Source organism: Poecile atricapillus, chromosome W (assembly GCF_030490865.1).
Source record: "Poecile atricapillus isolate bPoeAtr1 chromosome W, bPoeAtr1.hap1, whole genome shotgun sequence".
Taxonomy (NCBI): domain Eukaryota; kingdom Metazoa; phylum Chordata; class Aves; order Passeriformes; family Paridae; genus Poecile; species Poecile atricapillus.
This window is the reverse complement of record NC_081288.1, coordinates 54,016,427-54,039,484: the sequence shown is the minus strand read 5'-3', so window position 1 is coordinate 54,039,484 and position 23,058 is coordinate 54,016,427. Positions and strand designations below refer to the sequence as shown.

Sequence of the window (23,058 nt, the reverse complement as noted above, 5' to 3'; positions counted from 1 at the left end):
TTGGCCCCAAAGCAGGATAGAGGCCATGGCACTGGCCTGAAAACATGTGAACTGCTGTGGAGACTGAGTGGAAACCAGCTGTGAAGCTGACACATGGCACATGTGCTCATGTGAGTCTGATAACACTCCCAAAAAATTCTATAGATTTTAGTCAAGAAAGCGGGACTACCGGTGTGAGAACAAGCAATCAACACTTCTGTTTGTACAGTGGATCACTGTACAAATTACAGATGATTTTTTCTCAGACATAGGAAAACAGAGATATAGCATTAATATTGGTTCTTCAATTTTAATCTCCATTTTAATGGTATGTATGGTTTGATGTGAGTGTGCTGAGCTGTTTGGTTAGGAATGCATCAGTCAAACACTTGTGAGACTGAGTAAAAAGAGAAACTGAGTCCATGCAGAAGCAACAGAGATATATGACATGTAGCAAATAATACAAGGACCTGCAAACTGTGCAACATACTTTTATATGAGTTACCTTTGCAGAAGGGCATGTTTATTTTTGTTTCACCACGCCAGCAGTTCAGCATGTCCTTGGGTGGCCTTGCACTGTGAGCAGTGACAGCCAAATGCCACCACACAAACCACTTTCCCACAAATTGTATTCAGGCGTAACTCTGAGTGACAGATGCTGACCTCACCATATATCTTCTTGTTTCTAAGATCTGACAGTTAAAATATCTTAAATACCTGGAAGTGATCTAAGTGTAAACTATTACCTCATGAAAATGGCAGCCACACTTCCCTTGCAGGAATTCTTTGTAACGTCCCATGGTGATGACAAAGGTGTCAACCACTTCATAGCCCAAATTTTTTGCTGTATCCAGAATAATCAAGTTTTCATTCCACAAGTTTTGTACTTCCGCCTGCATTCCAGAAAAAAAATTGCAATATGTTGTCAGAAGGACTGTTCTGCATTTTGAATAAACAATTATGTTATACTACAGACATGAATTACTATTAATTCACTCTTAAAAAAAGCTACTACTCCAAGACTGATGTAGGGTTTTTTTTCAGAAATTATAATTACTTTTCAGTAGATGTTCAGCTTCTGTTATAGGAAGATTTCATGATTGTTTAAAATGCAATTCTTGGCTAATGGTATTTAACATGTACTTCACTAATATGAAGTATAATTCAGAAAAAAGTTCCAATTAAAAAGTTTATCTGTAACAAATAGTAAAACTGCTTCTTTAAAGAAAAATTCAGCTTAAAATGAAATTCATTGAAGCAGTTGCTTAAAAGGGACTATAGGGCCATAGGTATCTTAAATATGGTTATACTGAAGAATGGATTATTATTTCTGAATATTCTTCAAGAAGACCAGGAATAGGAAAAAAAGTTAGCCATAAAGCCGGCAAGACAGTGGATTCAACACGGCAGAAAAAAAGGCCTTTGGAAGTTGCTGGGGTAATCCTGAAGCATACAAACCACATGGGTAATTTGGCATATGATTCCAATTATGAAAGGGAAAAGGATGTTGGTTATGCACTGTAGCTGATTTCTGGAGTTTTGTAAATTTAATGAATAAGAAAAAGAAAAAGTCTTAGGAAGCCTTTAACACTCTATCCTTCCTTCACATACCCTGGACTGAAGTTCTTCATCCTAGGATTGAACTTGACTGAAAACTATGACAGGACCTATGAAAATGTTTCTTCATGTTGATGACAACAATTTCCTTACTTTATTCTATTTAATACCTCCAGATAAATTAAGATTAAGATAAATTGTTTGAATCAATAAGAAGACATTCAGTAGAGACAAGGCAGATAGGCAGTACTAACATAGACAGAAAGAATGGGCAAAATCAGACAGGGCAGTCTCTGTGGCAAAGAGAAGGGTGGGAGTAGCAGGAAGTCACACACTGAATACAGCAGTGTGTTATGGTTGCTAAAAGACGTGGGCGCTAGTCCCCAGCGCACAAGGAGTACTGTACGTAATCTCTGAAAGGTAATAATTTTCTCTTTTCAACACCTGGGAATAGCTGGAGCATGACACACAGCACTGGTAGGCATCATTTACTCCGTTCTGCCTTCCAGTGCTTCTCATCCATGCATTTTATGTGTGTTCAATAGAGAATCACTGTCCAAACTGTAAACAAAAACAGTGAATTGAGAGAGTTACACAGTGCATTGAAATGAGCACATTTGTTACTCTGAGAGTCTTGGATATGATTTAAACCGATTGTAACATCCAATTAACGTGCAAATAATGCCGGATTCACCGGTACATTCCAGCTGCTCTGTAATGTCCTGGCTTCACAGGTGGGTTAAGATAGATTTATTGAGTTGTGCAAGCCAGACAAGTGAACTGGATTCAGCAGTAACCATGGAGGAAGCCTGGGGAGGCCCTATGCACGATGTAGTATGAGGAGCAATCTGTTTGTCTCCAGCACAATCTCTCAGTTTTGGCAGTAGGATTAATATTGGAGCTTCTTCTGCTTCTTGGGACAGCGGACCAAGCATGGCATCTCAAATGCTCTCTGACTGCAGCAGAATCAATGAAATAAGGAAAGTGGTTTGAATCCCTATTATTACTAAGCAGTATGAGCAAATACAAACATTAATATTCCTTTGATCCACTTAAAATGTGCTCAGCAGACATTGTAACATATTTTGACCAGACAGCAAAATTAATGATGAAATGACAAGTCTTCCATGAAAAAGCACCCAAAATGTACTGTAGCTTACCTGTGATAGAGAATGGATTCCATCCACTGGAAGGTGAAAGCCCATCCCTATGGATTTGACAATTACCAGGATATTTGATAGATTTTCCCTGTTTTGCAAATTAAAAAAAAAAAAAACAAAAAAAACAAGCATACACTTTTTACTTAAGAGACACACGAAAGGACAATGCATGTTTTATTTTTTTTCAAAGTCACTTAAGTACACACCTGTGAAAAAAACAAATTAAAAGTTCGTATTTATTTTTTTTTGTGTGTTGTTTCCCATAATTTATCATATTAAAAATCTGAATAACACCAAGAACATAACATTACCTGTTTAACACCTTTTGGATAATTTGCAGGTGATTGGAATTAAGCCACTGAACACCACCTACAATTAATACCGTCTGGTCTGTGTTCTCCAGGGGACGTGATCTGAAACCCAGAAAAGAAAAACAACACATGTTGCTTTAAACAGATGGCAAACATTTTAACTACATTGCTTTGCACTTCACTGAACTGTATCTGGCACCCTGATTAGAGGCCTGATACAATTTTCAGCTATTTTTTAACCACACAATATGGTCTGTGCACATTACTGACTTTAATTGAAAAACGTGTTAAACACATTTGTGAATAGAATGATAATACAACCAAGGCAGATACAGAGTTTGTGCAGTACCTCTGCAGCAGCTGTTCTAGTGCTTTTTCAAAAGTCGGTCTTTGGTTTGCATTCATCCAGAACTGGGGGTAGTAGGAGTAACTGATAAATGTTTTCCCCTCATTGATATTGTGATAACATTTAACATCATGAGTCTTCTGCCATTCCTGAAGAGTCTTATTCACTCTTTCAATTAGATAATACATCATCCCTCTGTTGGTTGAGTCACCTATAAAAAGAATCTTCAAATGGAAAAAATATGACTTAGAAGTTGTAAAATCCAGAAACAAAAAGCTAAGGTAAGAATACAGCTAGTTGGGAGGTTTTTAAATGCTTCTCATAATGTTCCAGAAATATCTTTGTGAACTCCCAGTACCCTGGCATCTTAATACGAAATTTGTCCTTTAGCAAAATCTGTGTGATTTGATTAATAAAAAGCTGTATCATATACTTTAAAGACAAAAAGTACAGGTTATAGATGGCTATAGCTGCAAAATTAGCCCTGCATCTTTCATCCTTGGTGATAATTTCTTTTGCTTAAGTTTATATTTACTTCTAATTGCTAGTACACAGTTGCTCTCATCATTGCTTGCAGCTTCCTGCTTTTTTCCCCTACAGTTTTTCATGTGGTTTTCTTCTACACGGTGTGTATTGGTCTTCTATAAATGGTATTCATTAGAATTTACACCAAAATAACACACACACCCCCACACTCCATGAAGGATGCAGCTACTGCCTTATTTGTACAAAGATGGTCCTTTCTGCACGTTCAAAGAGGAAAGAAAAGGGGGTTATTTGGATGGAGGATAATCTCAATAGAGTCCAGTCATGTGTGATGTGACCACCAGAAAGCATCATGGCCTGAAGAGAGTTAGAAATCCTGCCAGGATGACAGAAGTGCTTTAATTATAGCAGTCTCTGCTGGGCTACCCTGAACTTGCAAATGAATTAAGAACTCAAATATGGGTATGCTGCTACTCATTCTATGGATTCCTCTGAAAAAACAAACATCTCTGTATGGAGAGACCACAGAACCTAAAGTGTTGTGGGAATTCTTTTTAATGCTATTACCCTATTTTGGGTGGGTAGGACTGGCATTTCCTTCTGATGAAGCAGGTAACAGAAGACAAATTCAAAGAGTAGGAGAACCCAGGTTCACTGTGGTTTGCCAATGAAACTGTGTGCAGAATCAATTACCCCAATCAGTTCAGCCAGAATCCACAATGAGAAACAAATTTGTAAAACTGGGATTAAGAAACCCCACAGAGCCATCAGACAGTAACAGCCCTGTTCTCTGTACAGAAATACTCAGCTTCTCCTACCTCCTCTGTCAATCAGGATAGCTGGCATTCTGTAAGTTGGAATTTTGTTGTTTCATTTCTTAATTTGATTTGGAATTTGATGTTTTACCACTTCCACCTTGAACATTTGATTATGCAAATAAAACTCAGACTGCATAAGATGACATGTTTAAGGATATATTTCCAAAGATTTTTTAGAGATTTTATGTGGTAGAGGCATTTTGGACTACACTCATCTAACATTTTTATCTATCTATTTATCTATTCCTTTCAGGAATGTCACAGTTTTGAAAACTGATTCCACTTACCACTATTAACCTATTAACCTAAAAATAAGCCACAACAGTGTACCAGTGATACTTCCCACAGAAAAGAAGGAATTTCAGATGAACCTACCCTCATCTGATGCTAGGGCCAAGAATGAACATGGCAATGCCTTCAACTTCCCATGCCTTACCCATTGTGGGCTGCAGAGAAGCTCTTGACAGATTATGTATGGTAGCAAACAAATTAAAACTAGCCCTGAGCTCATAGAGGCTCTTCTAACTCCTGTCCTGGACCTCTCAAAGCCTCTTCATAGACGAAATTCATAAACAGCTGCTGTTCATGCTTGTATTGCACAAGCATTTCTCTCTCACCCAAGGGGGTTTCCAGCTTTTCACATCATGTCAGAAGAAACCTCTTTAATCAAGCATAACATGACTCACAGAAGTCAAGGATCCTTGCATTCATGGAAGAACTGGTTGGATATTCTGTCTTTCCTTCTCTGACAGACACACACATGCACAGTTATTTACAATTAGGAAGACAGTCCATGCTTAGAATATGTCCTAGTTCTAAAGTAGGTTAACTTGAGGTTTTAAGCAACAATTCTTTTAGGTTGCAAAATCTCTTGATTCTCCAGCCTGTATATATCCATGTCTCTTTAATCTCCATTTCATAAGCCCATCACTGTAGTATCTTGATGCATATCTATTTAAAAAGCAGTTCTCAGATATTCACAAGGCAAGGACATCATGAGCTTGTAATGTGGGTGCGAACATTTCTGTAAAAACCCAACATATCATTAGCAGAATAACAAACAGGCCCTACCAAGTTACACACATACAGCAGTTGGTAGAACATACAAGACTGCTTCTCTTCTAGTATCATATGACACCATTTCACTATCACAGCACATGGGAATTGCAAAGAAGCATATTCAGCTATTAATTACACAAAAGTGGCAGATGGGACATTTTTATCTCATTCTAGTGTGATTAGAATTCTCATCATTCTCCTATCTATATTTGATCTAATCTCATCTACTACTGATTTCAAATAGCAGATCAACAACTTCCATGGAAAAAAAAGAAGAGAAGAACCACAGCCAATGTCAATGAACATGATGAACAGATGCCTTTTTTGCCAACACTATACATTCACTAGCAGTTTAGGTGTGAAGAGTCATGCCAAACATTTCCTAAGTCTCAAACACTGCAGAGCATCAAAGACTAAGATCTCTTTCTCTTTTTTTTTTTTTTTTTTTTTTTTTTTTTTTGTTTTGTTTTGTTTTGTTTTGTTTTGTTTTGTTTTGTTTTGTTTTGGCTTGTTTTTTTGTTTTGGTTTGTTATGTCAAAATTAGAGCAAAACACATACACACACCCCGGTCTACACTATTACATGATTTAGCATTTTAGGGCTTTGAAATTTTTCTATACCTACACAGATACATATACATAAACAGTGGACTCATGAACAAATTTTCAAGTCTGCCCTGGGGTACCTTTCTGGTCAGGTCTGGAGATGGAAGGGCATTATGTGCAGTCATTTAATAAACCCCTAGCAGAGGAAACAAATTAATTACAATCATGTGTTAAAGTGGCAGCTCTAGTCTGGAAATGCCATGATACTGGGCATTATATAAAAATATCAGGTGGGCCTTAGCATATTACTATTGTTTTTCTGCTGTTCTGAGAATGAGAAATAGGTGACAGGAGTCAGAGCAGATTCCTTTAGAGCAATTAGCATAACTAGATGAAACAGACAACTGTTAAGGCCCTGACATACTTCTTCAAATATCATCACAAGATTGATGAGACTGCCCTCAGCCTATTTCCAGATCAGATAAGAGAAAGATAGCAACATCACACTGGTAAGAATACAGGTTGTACCACTAGGGAAATTCACCTACTTTTAGAAACAGGTCTGCTAAAAGAATAGTCAAGCCTTCCTGCAAGTGGGAAAGGAATAAATGAGCCAAAGTGGACTTGTGGTTGTACAGAAAGACAGGGGAGAAAGGGGAGGGCATTCTTAAAGATGTCAGTCAGTTATAGAAACCAGATAATACAGTCATGAAGTTTTTGATTGTTCAGGTAGGTACATCAGGACTGTATCACTGGCATTGTTTAACTCTGTCTCTGTCTTCCAAGGTGAAATCACAGTTTTTTGGAAAAGTATGAAAACTAGGACTGCAGTGTGTGAAACCTATGGTCCCTGCCCTCTAGCTCTGAGAGAGAGCTCTAAAGTCTGCAGTCATCATGGGTCAGTATCAGCAGTCATCCTCTGGAGACTGTGTGCTGGGATTTTGAAGGGAATGCTCTCTCATAAGTCTAAAGAAGATCTCAGATAGAAAGATAGCTGTACATTTCTTGTAATGTGATGCACCTCTGGCTGGTGGATGCTTAGCACATCATCAGTATGTCTGATCACACGGCATCCATTCATTAAGATTTTGTCTGCATCCAACAACCTGCTTCAAACCATTGGTTCAACCATGATGTGAAATGTGTAAATCTTGGGAAAAAATCTAAATTCTTCTTTTTCTTCTCCTCAAAAGAAAAAAAAATAAAATTGCAGTGGATGAAGAGGAAATCTGTAAGTAATCCTACCTTCTTTTCAAACTGCCCTTGCCCTGCCAAATGGATTTTGTTACTGTATGCAGGCCATCAAAAAGCATCTTTCAAAGTCCACCTTTTCCAAGTCAGCCTCATTTTTAGCAAATTCTTGGAGGACTCAATGGCTAAAATAAGTGGTGTTTAGCCTGAGGAAGAAAACCTATGTCCTTCAATTAGCCCGGGAGTTCTGATGAATTAAAATAATCTCTCAATGTGATTGAACATATGGTAAATAAAACCACATTTATTTCTATACAGTTAGATGAACTCATGGTAGTTGCATGTGGTGTGTAGTATTTAATACGTTTTGAACAAAAGTCTCTACAGATGATTCTGTATTTACCTCTATGATAATAATGAGGGACATGATGGCTTAGGTGTATAGACTAAGCCATATCTCATTTTTTTTCACAGGTCTGCAACATGACTTAATCATGTACTGTTCAAGTTGATGGGGCAGTTGTCTGCAGGATGACTAAATGATCAGACAAACATAAGGTTATAATTTTACCAGACAAAGAACAACACTTCCACACAGATGTTGTCACTGTCTTCTGTTGGAAATATTTTGTGTGAAAAATTCCATTATAGCTTAAAAGGTTTGAAAGATTGTGTAAGCATAGTGGAATTCACTTCTTAACCAGACCTATCATTAAAAATTAACCACACTTGGGAAATTTAAACACCTGTAAGTTCAAAACACTACTTAACTCTAAAATATTATTAATAAATCAGAAGTTAAAATTCCTGTTTTAACAGCTGAATTTTAAGTACTTCAGCAAATATTGCCTTTTCATATTTCCTGTTCTTAATTACACATGACTCAATGGTATTTTATTATAAGACTAAACTCTGGTTAGTATTTCTCAATGATAAGCAAAATATATATCCCTCCTGCTTTGAGGCCAACTTTCTATATACTGCTAATTGGATAAATAATAACCTGTTGGAACCCATTTTCCTTCACCTATTTTTAAAAGTACAAAATCAATCTTGTACAAAAATCAAAGCATTATATTAATAAATTTGTATATGTCTTATAGAAAAAAGTCATTAATCACAGCTAAAGAGATTTTTTTGTCAACATAATACAGATAAAATATTTTATTATGATGAACGATTTATTTGATTCAATTAGGACATATGTATGGAGTCCCCTATGAATGAGATAGTCAGCATCTCATTATCCTTAAAGTGGAAGAGAAAAAATGCTGCTGATATTAAAAGTGGACTGAAAGAAAATCTACTCAGCCAGAACCACCTTAACCTCAGCATTTCAAAATTTTCCTGTTTACTATATATGAAATACAAACATATGACTGACCATTCTTGCTAACACATCATAAAGCAAAATAAGGCCTCATAAAACTATTTCTGTGCATGTACATATTTTCTCATGTCTCCACCAGCTTGAGTTATTGTTTCACTACAGGTGGTCCTATGTTTTTATGAAACCAAGTGTCCTGGTTTTGGGTGGGATAGAATTAATTTTCTTCCTAGTAGCTGGTACAGTGCTGTGGTTTGGATTCAGGATAAGAATAATATTGGTAACACCTTGATGGTTTTGTTGTTGCTGAGCAGTACTTACATTAAGTCAGGGACTTTTCAGCTTCTCATTCTTCCCTGACAGAGAGGATGATGGCACAAGAAGCTGGGAGGGGACACAGCCAGGACAGCTGACCCCAACTGGCCAGAGGGGTATTCCAAACCATATGGCTTCATGCTGAACAATAAAACAGGGGGGGTATTGGTTGGGGGACTGCTGCTCTGGGATGGGCATCAGGCAGTGGGTGTTGAGAAATTGCATTGTGGATTACTTTGTGTATTTATTAATATTTCCCTTCCTCTTCCATTCTACTAAACTGTCTTTTTCTGAACCCTCGAGTTTTACCTATTTTCTGATTGTTTCCCTCATTCCTTTGGGCAAATGAGTGAATGGCTGTGTAGCGTTCAGCTGCCTACCAGGTTAAACCAAAACACACAGAAACAACTTAGTTCAAACAGTTTTATATGCACACAAACAAAAATAGCAGTTAATGATGATGTGAAATCAATTGGAACTCATATCCAGGGAAATGGATTTTGATTACAGAGAAAGATTATAAAGCTCAGTTGAGCTTTGGAAAACAGATCAATTTTATTATAAGAAATAGAAACAGCCTGGAGTTAGAAAGCAAATTAGAAAGCATTATTAAAGGCTTAATTATGTTGCAGGTAGGAAATAAGTGCTCTGTTTGGGTGACCATAAATATATTTCAGAAACATTGACAAATGAATACAAGAAATTAGGGACCAAGAGATATCTGCTGCCTTTTACCATTGTTCTATGAAACACAAAAAAAATAGAAGGGTTGCACTTAAAAACGCAGTTGATCTTCCATGTGCTACATCTCAGTCAAAAAGAGCATTCACTTTACATCTTAATTCATCACTTGCTGAAGTGAACACAAGTCAGGAACACAGCCCTGGTTAATTGTTGCATGTTTCCCTTCACATCCATTAAAAGTAGAAATATAAGTAGGCTTTTTTTAGTCTTTTTTTTTTTTTCTCCCTTATAAAACTAATAGAGAAGCACATGAAAACAGCCTCCAGCTGATAAAGTTGAAATCTAACCATGGTATAGAGATTAACACCACCTATTTAAATTAAAAGATGCAATCACAGACTTATGCTGTTTATATCTTAGCATGATCATAGAATCATGGAATGGTTTGGGTTGTAAGGGACCTTAAAGATCATCTAGTTCCAGCCCTTGGACATGTGCAGGGAACCCTCCAGTAGTCCATTTCCCCTTGTCCTATCACTACATGCCCTTGTAAAAAAGTCCCTCACCCTCTCTCTACTAGATCCCCTTCAGATAATGGAAGGCTGCTCTAAAATCTCCCCAGAGCCTTCTCTACTCCAGACTAAAAAGCCCTAACTCTGTCAGATCCTGTCTTCATAGGAGAGGTGTCCCAGCCCAGTGATCCACTCATGCGTGAGTCCCTCCTCTGGACTCATTCCAACAGTCAGCATTCTTCCTTTTGTTGAGGACCCCAAGTGGAACACAGTACTCCAGGCAGGGTCTCAGCAGAGCAGAGGGAGAAAAGGACTTCCTTCAGCCTGCTGCTCACAGTGCTTCTGAGGCAGCCTAGGGTATGGTTGGCTTTCTATGCTGTGAATGCACACTGCTGGGTCATGTTGAATTTTTTGTCCACAAACACCCCCAAGTCCTTCTCCCAGGGCTGCTTTCAGTCCATTCTCTGCCCAGCCTGTATTTGTGATTTGGATTCCCCTGACACAGGTGCAGGACCTTGCACTTGGCCTTGTTCAGCTTCATGAGGTTCACAGAGGCCCACCTCTCGAGCCTGTCAAGGTCCCTCTGGATGGCATCCCTTCTCTTCAGCAAGTCAACTGCACCACACAGCTTGGTGTTGTCTGCAAACTTGCTGAGGGTGCACTCAATTCCTCTGTCCATGCCAACAACAAAGATGTCCTGTGTAAGGGATTTTGAACTCCAGAGACCAAAGTTACACAAGCTGAATATTCAAAACCTCTGAATAAAGAGGCACATGGGTTAGTTGAGGCCATTTTGAGTGGACAAATGAATGAGATCTGTTGTTCTTAGCTAACTTAAGCAAACAACAATGTAAATCAAACAGCATTCCAGATCATTTCAGTGTCCTCACTTGGGTTGAAGACTTTTTGCCCTTTTGTTTGGCACTCATGCTTTTTTTTGACATCTGCTTTTGTTTCCATCATTGAAACCTTCTGCTTATTTTATTATGGAAACTATGATATCTTCAGTTTATGATGTCAGTGATCTCTTTAGTACTTAGAGACAAAGTATATAATAAATCAAAACTAAAATCACAATTGAGAATATATAAATATTTACAGATGGCTATGAAAATCTCTTTTAAAATAAACATGTATTTGTTCACAAGAATTATATCTTCCTACTACTCAATAGCTCATTTATAAAAAGTCCATTTTGCTTAAACCTATATAACACAGACAAAAATCTTTTTCAGTGAGTAAATGAAACAAAAAATATTTTTCTACTACATTTCTTGGGCAGTGTAAGGTAATTCCAAAGTTTGACTTATCAAAGGCAGAATTGGGATCTTATTGGCTAAGAAGGGAACTATGTTTATTCATCTGACTTGGGCAGGAATAAAGCCTCTCTTAATTCTTAAGATGTATTGACAAAAAGGAGTTGATCCAGGCTCTACATTTATTTATCTGGTAAAAGAAGCAAAAATGCTATTGCAAAATTTCAGACAAAATTAAAATCACTACAAAGTTACGACAAAAATAACATCTGAGAGAAAGAGATAGGAGAAATATACCAAAAGGGGAACATGCTTTGGAGTGATGACTTTAAAAGAATAAACCAATTCAATATACATCTGTGCAAAGGTTACAGAGGTAATTCAGCAGATTTCTACAGAGCAGCAGAGGTTATCAGACAGTGTCAGGAGGCTTCCGTAAAAGACACATAATGGGAAACAAGTGCTATTAGTTACAAAGATTTTTCTCAAGGTGTTAATGTAACTCACTTAGGATCTGGCTGTCATCTGACATTATAATAGATCAGTGACCTCAGACAGTTAGAACATTATGGAATTTGAATTAAGAATTTAAGCTTCACAGACACTCATTTAATTTACTTGGTTTTAATACACCCTTTAGAAATTCTGTCCTGTTTTTGACACTCATGAATATGAGTGGTCAGATTTGGGATGTGTAAATGTCAGCAAATGCTCTCAGCAATATCCTGGCAATCCACTTCCACAGTGGCATACTGTTCCTCTGCTGTCCTTCAGTTGCCTGACCAAAGGGTGGCTGCTTGTCAAAGCAGACTGATTTCCATTGAAATTAAAAACTAAAGCAAAGCAGTCAAATTCTTGAATATTTTTTTCTGTGGTTGATCCAGAAGAGCTTGTTTTGTACATGAGAAGCAAATTAATATTCGCCTTTGTCATAAAAAGAATTTTTTTTGAAAAATATTCTAGGAGTAACCTGCAGCTGTATAGTAACAGAGAAGACCACAGGGAGAAATAAAACAAAATGGCAATAAAGTACTTTGTGCAGGGCAAGAAATTTATCAGAAATTAAGGAGAAAATGTTAATTGAAACACTACTATTTTTGTATTTGTCTATATGGAAATGCTCTCAGATTTTATCAGAATGCCACTTTTAGTAACTATATTCTTACCTAGGCAATACACTTTAAAGAGCTTTATAACAATTAATTACTTACTTTCTGGATACTTGTATCCTCAAGTACTTGTACCTGAGCCTCAGATCAGAGCTCTCTCTCAACAGTATTACAGTCATAGCATGCTTATTAAGGAGACCTTGTATTTCCAAGCAACCACTTTAGAAGCTTCACTAAAAGAAAAGAATGTGCAAGAAGACTCGGTAAGATTAGTGTGCACAAGCAATGCCATGCATTAGGTATGCAGCAGAAGAAAACCAACTTGCATGTGAGACAAAACTGTGACAAAAATGCAACTACGTCCTCCATTTGTGTCCTTGTGTGCTCACTGCAGGTCTGACTGGTAATCACATACACCATAGGTCTTGAAACTCCAGTGGTGTGACCTAAGATCCTCTGTGAAACAGCAGCAGTCAACTGTGTCTGCATATAAGGGTAAATTACTGACAAAGGTTGGTTTTCATCCCTGTGAACTTTTCACCCAAATACTTCTCTAGTTAAAAAAGGATTTTTGTCACATGTCAATCTTAAAAATATTTTTAAAACTTCAGGACACTATTTACCCAGGACTCATTTACCCAGATAAATGAGAATGATTTAAAATGCAAAGCCTGGTACATACCCTTCTGCCCTCCACGCAGCGCTGGAGCTCGGGCTTGGCCAGCACGGAGTATCGGCAGCCGTGGGGCTGCCAAGTTATTTCTCTCCAGTCGCAGGTCCTGTTGTCAGAACAGCTGAGGCAAGGGACAATCCATTGCCCTGAAAAACAGCAATGAATATCAGCACCTCTCAGTATTCTTCTGAGTAGTTTTATTATACAGGAAGCAAGATATTTTTGAGTATTTTACTCATGTATGAATAAAAAAAAATTCATAAGGGAGTTTCCCCTAAATTAAATGCCCTCCAACCCTTTGAAGAGACTATTTCCTTTCACTGTGTTGTGCCCTTTTCATTTAGCTAGGGTGGGAGTTTTTTCCTTTCTCTGAAAGAGCTACAAATGCTCAATTTTGACAGCCATTTGCGGGTTCATTTCTCAGTCCATGTTGCCTTTCTTGTAGCAGCTTGTCCTTTCTCAACAGAAGGGATATGAGAAAGAGAAAATGGGTGAGGAGGTTGAATGCAAAAAGAAAATATTCATATTCAGACATGTCTAAAGATTAATTCTCATCTACAATAAAACACCTAAAGGTTGGGTGTATGGTTAAGAGAAATTGATATAAAAATGAAGATTAAGACTTTCCTTCCAAAACACTAATTTTCTTTCAATTTGTGAGAATTCAGAGAACTGTCCCAGATGACACAAATACATTTCAGAAGATGACAGTAAGGTCAAATAAACAACAGATGTGATTTATTAGAGCCTGATATTATTTACAAAAATGATTTTGAAGATTAGGAGCAAAAACTGGCATTGCTAAAAATCAGTGGGTTTTAGTAATCCTTTATCTAAGGTTAAATGGTTTTGTTATTTTGGTTTTCTAAAACTATTCCTTTCCAAAATCTTACTGGAGGCTTGACAGATTTAATTTCTGAAGGAAGACAGAAAACTTTTGAGTTGCCTTTGTATTCAAATGAACAAAAGAAACACTTTTTCCAGCTCTTATAAGTACACAGTGCTGACAGTATCTCCCAGTACCTATGCCACTGCCAAAAAACCTACTTTTGCTCTTATTAAAGGCATTACACAAGGAAGAGTGCAGAGGCCTAAGGTCCTTGTGTCAATGCTATCGTGCCTTTCTATCACAGATGGGTTTCTCACCACAGCCCAGAAAACAGCCCCAAAGTCAAATGTTTGGAGATCAAACCTGGCCTTAGAGTGGCTGCCCACCACCACTACCAAGGCAGCAGCTCAGCAGCCAGCTGTGTCTGATGGATTGCTGCTGCGGGATGCCACAGCAAAGAAACCCAAGGCTGCCTATTGGCATTTCACCTGGCCAGGGACTGAGGGGGAGGCTGAGTTTAGAAACGCTGAAGAATCCCAGCCTTGGGAGAGTCAGCTGCTACCTCAGGAGCAAGGGAATTTCCAGGGAGGCAGCCTGTGCTTGCACTTAGGCAAAAGTCCAAGTGACTATGTTTTGGTAAGTAGCAGGGTGAGTCATCGTAGCAGATAAAGAAGTCCTTCCAAATAAAATCATCAAGAATTTTTTTATATGGGAGCCTGCACGGATATTCATCTAAGCGATGAATACATCCCACAGTGCCGCAACCATGCGATACCAGTTTCTGTGTACCCTTTACAACTGCCTCTATTTCAACATGCACCACCCTCAGATGCACTTGTAGATGATATGGAGAAAATTATAGCAGACTGAACCTAAACAAACCCCTGGACAGTGGCCTTGAGCACACTGTGATTCAGTGAGCATAACCCAGCTTCCCCTGTTCGCGTGGGTGTGGGGACTCGTGGAGGCTGTGATGGGCAAGTTCACAGCATGGACAGAGGAAGGAGGGAAGGAGGGACACTCAGGACCATGGTGGGACGGTACAAGCAGGAAGATAGAGATACCCCACTCTTCTTGCTCAGAGGAGTTTCAAACTTGCATTTTTCTGTATCCTAGTCATGCAGCTATTAGGGGAAATATTCCCCACTCAGTTAAGGACCACTTTAAAGTTCAAAATTCATTAAGACACGAAAATAGCATGCTTGTAACCTGGTAATTTTTGCGTGAAAAGAGAGATCTGAACTCTGGTCCCTAAGAGAGATCCTATGTAGAATTTTTATCGAAGGGTTAAATTGAATTTTTATCTGAAGTTATCAGGTTCTGGAGCAGGGAGTTCTCTTCCAAATGAATACTCTCCTCAGCCAGGATGCCAGAGGCTGCATTTAGACAATTTCTTTTACTGTAGCCTCCCAATGCTGTTGTGAGTCCCTTACTCATGCTGACCCTCCTTCGATGTTGAGGTCCCTTGTTCCAAGCTGTGGTTGCCTGGCCAGCACTGGGGCAAGGAATACTTCTACCCTCCAAGATTTCTATTACCTCTTGTGAATCCTGCTGTTGGCTTCCACTTTGCAAGCCATGACTAAATGATCATTCCCAGCTTCACAGCAGTCTCATGAGGAGACTGAAAAGTGCTAGTTCTCCGATAACCCAGCAATAGGTGCCATGGAAACACCTGCTTTGTACCTTTTGAGTAATAGAGCAGGGACAGAATGGTTGGGTGATTTAAAGTCTGGACTCAGACCCTGCCACTACTGTAGAGATCTTAATAAATGATCTGAGAGATGTTTCAGGCAGTGACATATCTTTTAAAATTATATGAAAACTCAGTATTTTTTTCCTGATATTGCAATTTTTCTTTCAACCCAAATATATAAAGTTCTGGCAAAGTCTAAAACATATGAGATCCCTCATTTTATGGAATTTTCTTTTAAACATCCTATACTTTTATGAGCTGATTTGGTTTAAGGTAATAAACTAGAAAAGTAGAACTCTATAAAATGAATATTGAGGAGCCAAAATATCTGATCAATAAAAGTTTAAACTTTGGCAACAGAAAGTGATAAGTAACTTTTGAAAAACTTCTTTTAAATATTTTGGTTTATGTTTAATGGCTCCCTAGGTATATTAAAAAAAACATAGGTCAATTTTTGGCATATGCAAAAGGTTATTGGCAAATGAAAAAATATCTGAGAACACAGATATATGGAGATAAATTCATATTTTTAGGAAGCACTAGCATTTAATACTAACAGAATAATTCTATTGGTTTTATTTTTTATTTTTATTTTTGCATAGATTTTTTAAATGATGCATGTAAATTTATGCACTTAAATCCAACTGTTGTGAACTTTTCCTGTTTCAATTTCCCAGTTGCTCAATGCATTCTTAACCTTCAAAAACAGGATCGTATTAAAAGATAAAATTAATCTCATCAAAAAGAAGACAACAGTGAAAAATTGCTAATATTAGTTTGGAAATTAGGCTTATATTATATAGTAATTTGAAGTTGCTCTTTCCTCACTTATATAAGTTAACAGCACACACTGCAGCTTTCAGCACAATTTCGATCAGGCAGCATCTCGTCGTGCTTCAGGCAAAAGCAATAACATTGGCTCTACCAGACAAGGGCAAGTTTACCAACATTTAAGTGAATGAGAGCAAGAGAGACACACTGTTAGTTTCTTCACAAATTAAAAATTGGCACAATCTAACTTATATGAAAACCTGTAAGTAGGAGGTTTCTACAGGAAGAGCAAAAGCTGGACTTTTGGCTCATTAGTTATCAGTTGTATACATAAATCTTCTGCTTAAGATACGAGATTAAACATTGCCAGTACTCCCTAAAACTGTTCTCATAAAAGGGCATGAAAAGAAATATACTTTCAAAATAATTAGCTAGGATTTTTTACTTTCCATTTAAAAATATTAGCCTAAAATTGGAAGTTTTAACCAATAACGGCCGTACACTTCATTTGATAGCTTTGCTTTTTCTTTCAGTCTCTTCTATTTTTATTTATACTTTTACATTGTCATAGTCATAATCAAACATTTTGCTTTCAAATTTAAAATCAAGGTTTTTCTATAGTGCCAAACAATCATCCATATAAAGAGAAAGTAGTATTCTAGCTTTCTAATTCAAAATCTAAATATTTAACCTACACTGATGCTGATTTGTTGATTGATCACTAGTTTACTTCTGTATTAGGTGTTTATTTGGTACCCTAAGATCTTTAAAAAGCTTTTTCTCTGTGAATAGGATACGGGAATATTTTTCTTTTTGTTCTAGCTGTATTTATGAAAAAACAAAAGTATAAACTATTCTTAAAAGGACATTATTTGCTACAGAATAGCCTTAGGCCTATGGATTTATGTCCAAACTGAGATTTACTCCTTGTAACCAAAGGACACATTCATTTTGTTGGACATCAATTTATGTCTCTGCTGCCAAATCCAGACAGACATTGAATGCAGAGAGATATCACACAGAATTATTTTAAACTGGATGCAGTGCTAGGAAGAATGGAAAATGGGATTTAATTAAAATATATGTGTCACAGCAACAGAAAATTAGAAGTGAATCTCTGGTATCTTACACCCCAGATTTTCTTATTGCTACAAACCACATTTCTACAGACCACAGTAACCTGATTCACCTGCAGGAATTTAGCACAAGTTGGGTTCTCATGGTCTCTTTCAGTTCTCTCTCTTTCCCTCTAAGCCAAACACACGGTTAATGTTTGCTGACTTTTTGTATTATTGGTAATGCAACAATACTGGCCAAAGAGCTAATTTTGATATGATAGTCTGGTTCAAGCTGGATGTGAAACAAAAGAGAACTTTGGAAAGAAGAAAACATTTCTTTGGTAGAAGAAAAATAATTTCATTCCATGATGTAAACAGGAAGGAAAGAAGCTTCCTCTGTTGTATATTCCACTTTGCATTTATTGATTATAAAAGGGACAGAGAGAGAAATTGTGCAAATTGTGTATATTTGGTAAGGTGTTGAGCTTCCTCTAAAAATAGTGCCATGGTGACTAGGAGAGGAGGATGTCACTTCTGTCTTTGGTTGGACCCTGAGTTACTGTCTCTGCTCCACATCAAAGGATTAGAAAGGAGTCATGAAATCCTGCTTGCACTGAACTATAAAGCAGCTATCTAAATTTTACCATTAATGTCAGAAAAAGTAAGGTTATATCTTTATCTCTGCTGCTCCACCTCAGCCTCTGTACAAGTCTGAGGACAGTGTATGACACCTACTGACTTCTGCAGAATTTTTGAGCTGTCTTCTGAGGGGAAATGACATTGCTTGGCTTCTCTGAAAATTTAACTTATTTAAGAAATATTACTCCTTTAGCAGGGAATTTGCCATTTGCCATTTTTTGTTTCCAGGATCAGTGCATCATTTGGCTGCTACAAATTTGGAAGGATTTTCCAAACAAAGCCACACTTTCCCATTCCAGTTAGAAGGTGAGATGCACTATACAGCCACTTGTTGCCAGACACTGCAAACCCCTCCTCTAGGCTCATTAGACACCTGTTGGCAATATTCACTTTATAAGCACAATTTATTCTTCCCTGTTTAATATACTTGTCCTTTGAATATACATCTCCTGAATTTTCTTTGGACTTTAATTGTGTATATTATTCACAATAAGGTTGTAAAAGATACTACATTCAGCCTCCCTTAGCTAGATTCAGTATTCAAAAGGAGTATGTTGTATATCAGGAGAATGAGATTGTCTACCTGAGGAAGGATTCAGTGGATTTAGTTTGGGCTTTCTGGTTTTGAACTTTATGTCCTGATATTGTTGCATAGGATAATACACAACTTATGTGAATAAAATACGCTGCTAGGAACAACAGTGTCTCTTTTGTGTATTCCCTCCATATAAGACAAATTTACTGGTTGCCTCTGTTTCACAAGAAGTGATGCATTCAGGCAGTTCCCACATTCCTGTAACTTTTTATTGATTATTCAACGAGTTTCTGCAAATTTACTGCTGTGAGGGCCTGCTCCTGTTTATGGCAAGATAAAGAAAACAGTTGTGTCAGTAAACCACAGAGGACTGTTGGTTTATTTTTCATTTCTCTAATAAAGAATGGAACAAAATTATTTACTGTCTAATACAGCAACTTAAACATGAACAGCAACTTAAATATGAACAAGACCACACACCTGAGTAGTTAAAGTACCTTGAAGAAATCCTCATGCAACTGTGACTTTCACATGAGCACCTGCTTGACAAAATCTGTTGTAATCTGAATTCTCACTAAACCAAAGGCACATCTTGATTTTATTGGTTATCATATAATGTTTGATTTGTCCATCTTGTGTTTTAAGGTATATGTGAAATTAAAAACTAGTTTTGTGTTTCTAACATAGCAGTGGAAATATAAAATTCAAATGGATCGATGGAATGTATTGAATGGATGCAATTGTGTTCTTTTTCTAAAGTAAATTTTATTTTGAGTAGATAATCCCTTTTATTTAGGATAAAGCATTTTTATTTTAAGTGGTTTTGATGGAATATTCCAATGACTTTTAAAGACTACATGACAATAACACATGCAGTGGTGGATCACTGACTAGAAAATTATCAAACAAAAAATTCTCACATAAACAAATTAACCTGATTTTAAAAATCAGTAACTGTTACAAGTGATTGGTTCAATTTATTGTGCACAGGTTTGTGCATGTCTGTAGCAAAGAGTTAATATTGTTTCTAGTTTTTCTTTAATGAGTTGCATGAGCTAATTTTCAGAAAAAAACAATGGAAATAAAGTACAAACCTTTTGTGTCTCCAGCTTCACAGGTCTTAAACATTGTCTGTGAAATTGCTGAGAGGTATTCATGAGAGAGAGGCTGCAAGCCACAGGACTCCTCTGGGCGAATTTTGGAAGCACAGTCCTAAATTAAAATAGAATCTGTGAAAATGACAGCACTGTGCCCATACACACTGCCTTGAAATCCTCTTCAAGAGTAAAAAAGTTATTTGGGGTGGTTCTGCAATTACTTTAGCCTTAGCTCTTCAATATATAATTTAATATGAATTTAGAATCCTTTTTCCATTCAGACCAAGGTTTTGCAATAAATTTTCCCAATCCACAGTAAACATACAAGATACTACATTTGCTAAAGATATAAGGAAATTTATTAAGGCAAACATACATACCTTTCATGTAACATCCTGTGGTCTCTACATATTGTATAATCTCAACCTACTTGCCCTTAGGAATTTTATATGCCTATTTGTAGTCATATGGGATCCATTTCTGTGATGAAATGCCCTAAATTAGCTTCAGGAGATACAGGTGCTTAAAGGAAAAAAAAAATCTATTTTCTAAAACTGTACTAAAATTAATATCACAACTGTTAATATAATATCATTTACTGTTGCCATGAAATTATGCTACACCTAGGATGCTGTGCCTAAATTGCACCAATGAGCAAAAGACAATTTATTCCTAATTGAGTCGAGGTGCTGACAGTAGAATATGTGCCATTGATATGGATAGCAATACGAACACATCTTGGAATTTTGTAAATACTGTTGGTTCTTGATTATGCAAGAGGCAAAGTGAAATAGCTGTATCACAATTATTATGATCTCATTAAAGTCCATGGTGGTGAAAAAAAAAAAATTAAAAAATCTTCCCAGTAACTTCAAAGGCTTACAGTAATATCTGTGCATAAATAAGCAACAAAATAGTGGTTTTGTGTGGGTTGTCCTGTTCTCTGCTTAATCTCTCTAACTAGGGAAAGCTGTTATGACAAAATAAATGGCACAGTATCTTCTAGTATTAAACTGTGTTTTGGAGTCTCTGGGTCTGGACACACTGTACAGCTATTTGACAGTATAACTTCAACTAATATTAACATCAGAAATTTCCTAACTTGCAGTAAAACAATTTCACAGGACTTCACAAGAGAGCCCCAAATTCCTGAATATGCTGCCATTGCCCTCAACACAGTGCCATAAAATAAGACATTTTCTTGTTCATTCTGCTCAGGGTATGTGTTTAAGCAAACAAAATTTTATTTTAATCACATTTCTTGGGCAATACCATTAATAAGAATTTCGTGTGGCTGTTTTTTTGCTAATTACAACCAACATGCAGGAAACTACGTAACTGATTCCTTTTGACTTTGTTGTATTTTCAAAGTAAAGGACACTACTTGCATTTAATTTGTAATTCACATCTAAGCTGTCCTGTCATGAGAGATTGTGAATCCCTGAACAAGACTTACTTATTTCATTTTTACCTTTGTAGGAGACCAATACTTTACCATCATTAACATATTTAATATAATATGCAAAATACACCTGTGGCAACTATAGATTTACTGCAGCTCCATAAATGTATGGCACACTGAAGGTTTTTCTAAATGCAAGCAAATTTTTTATTGTCTTCTTCAGGTGATGTGTTGACATCCTTCTTGCCTTGTCCAAAGATAAAACATCTTGTGATCTTAAGTATGTTTACAAAAAATCACTCATGACAAAGATGAGAGCCAGACATGGAAACTTAAATGATAGTTATTGCTGTGTCTGTTCTTCCTGCAAACCTTCATTTTTAGAAGGGAGACATAAAAAGGCCCTTGTAATTTCTGGATTAGAATCAAAAGAAAAATTCCCTTACATTACATACTTTAGTGCACATTTAGGATTGACTATAAGATTGGTGTTGCTTTTGCCTAGTAAACTTTCTTTTATCTTAATTGAATATTTTCTGGACAGTAGCAAATAAAAAAGGAATAAAGCTTTCTTCTGTACATCTACATAGTTTTTAATCAACATCAGCTGATACTTAGAGAATAACATTTCTGGAGTCCATCTACTATGTGAAATTACAATTTCTTTGTCTCTTTCAGATCACACTATAGTGAACCCACTTCTTCATAATGTTTTAGTCTTTAAGAGATCAAACAGATTTTCAAGCCTGTTACTTTACTGAGTTTTCTCAATTATTATCTTCAAAATAACTGGAGCTATTAGTTCATGGTATTTCATTTATTTATAGTCTGGGTGCCTAGTTTAATAAGAATTTTGTTTGTTAGTTCACCTTTCAATAACCACACTATATTTCTTCTCAATTATACACTTATGCATATGCATATACATACATAGTTTTGCTCAGACACATATAAATAGTATTAAAAACAAATCATAACCAGTTTTAAAATTTCACAGGTGGAGACAGAGAGAGATGAACAAAGCATTATAAAGCTGACCCACACTCGTGCATCTGATGCCATGGGATGAATGTTGTACAGTGAAGATCATTGCAGAAAGGAATTAAGGAATCTAACTGAACTATTAATGGATTTTTAATTTTTGTTGTAACTTTTTCACCACCTCCACCTTAATGAGAAATGATTACTCTGAAACTGCATCAAAAGGATAGAAGGTAAGAAGCCCTTGACTTTCCTGGGAGAAGTCACACCAACAGGGAAAAAATGTCCATCTATGTTCATTTTAACAGCTGGTGCTCCAGCAGTGATAGAGCACCATAACTAAAACAAAGTTACTTTTAACATCTACACCTGCTGCTACCTATCAACTCAAGAAGGCATTTTTAAATAGAAAGGAAGGATTTTCAGTATTTTTATGGAATAATCCAACTCTGTTCATTCACAGCTGGGTCTAAAACCATACTTTTTGGTGGAAGTAGACTTATGTTAATGAATTGAATGCTTTATTAACTCCCACCCAGGATTCCTGTATACAGGCACTACAGTCAGCTACTCAGTAGAAGTCCTTCTTGCATTTATATGAAAACTCCTAACAATCAATGGGAGTGGTGAGCTCAATGCAGAAAAACAGTACTCATTTCTGAAATCATACCCAGCCCAAATCACTGAAGCCTACCTCTGCCAGTTAAATAAAAGATCAATGTATC

At 36.8% G+C, this 23,058-nt stretch overlaps 1 protein-coding gene across 2 annotated transcripts in view; it reads right to left on the bottom strand.

The window, feature by feature from the left end:
* LOC131591391 (cadherin-like and PC-esterase domain-containing protein 1) overlaps positions 1-23,058 on the bottom strand; it is a 148,168-nt gene that overhangs the window by 5,772 nt on the left and 119,338 nt on the right. For both annotated transcript variants that reach the window (XM_058862020.1, XM_058862019.1), the window contains 6 exons: positions 19,948-20,065; positions 13,338-13,474; positions 3,357-3,577; positions 3,008-3,109; positions 2,697-2,784; positions 726-872 (listed from right to left, as the gene is read on the bottom strand). In XM_058862020.1, coding sequence (XP_058718003.1) covers positions 726-872; positions 2,697-2,784; positions 3,008-3,109; positions 3,357-3,577; positions 13,338-13,474; positions 19,948-20,065 — 813 coding nt within the window. The remainder of the gene's footprint in view (positions 1-725; positions 873-2,696; positions 2,785-3,007; positions 3,110-3,356; positions 3,578-13,337; positions 13,475-19,947; positions 20,066-23,058) is intronic.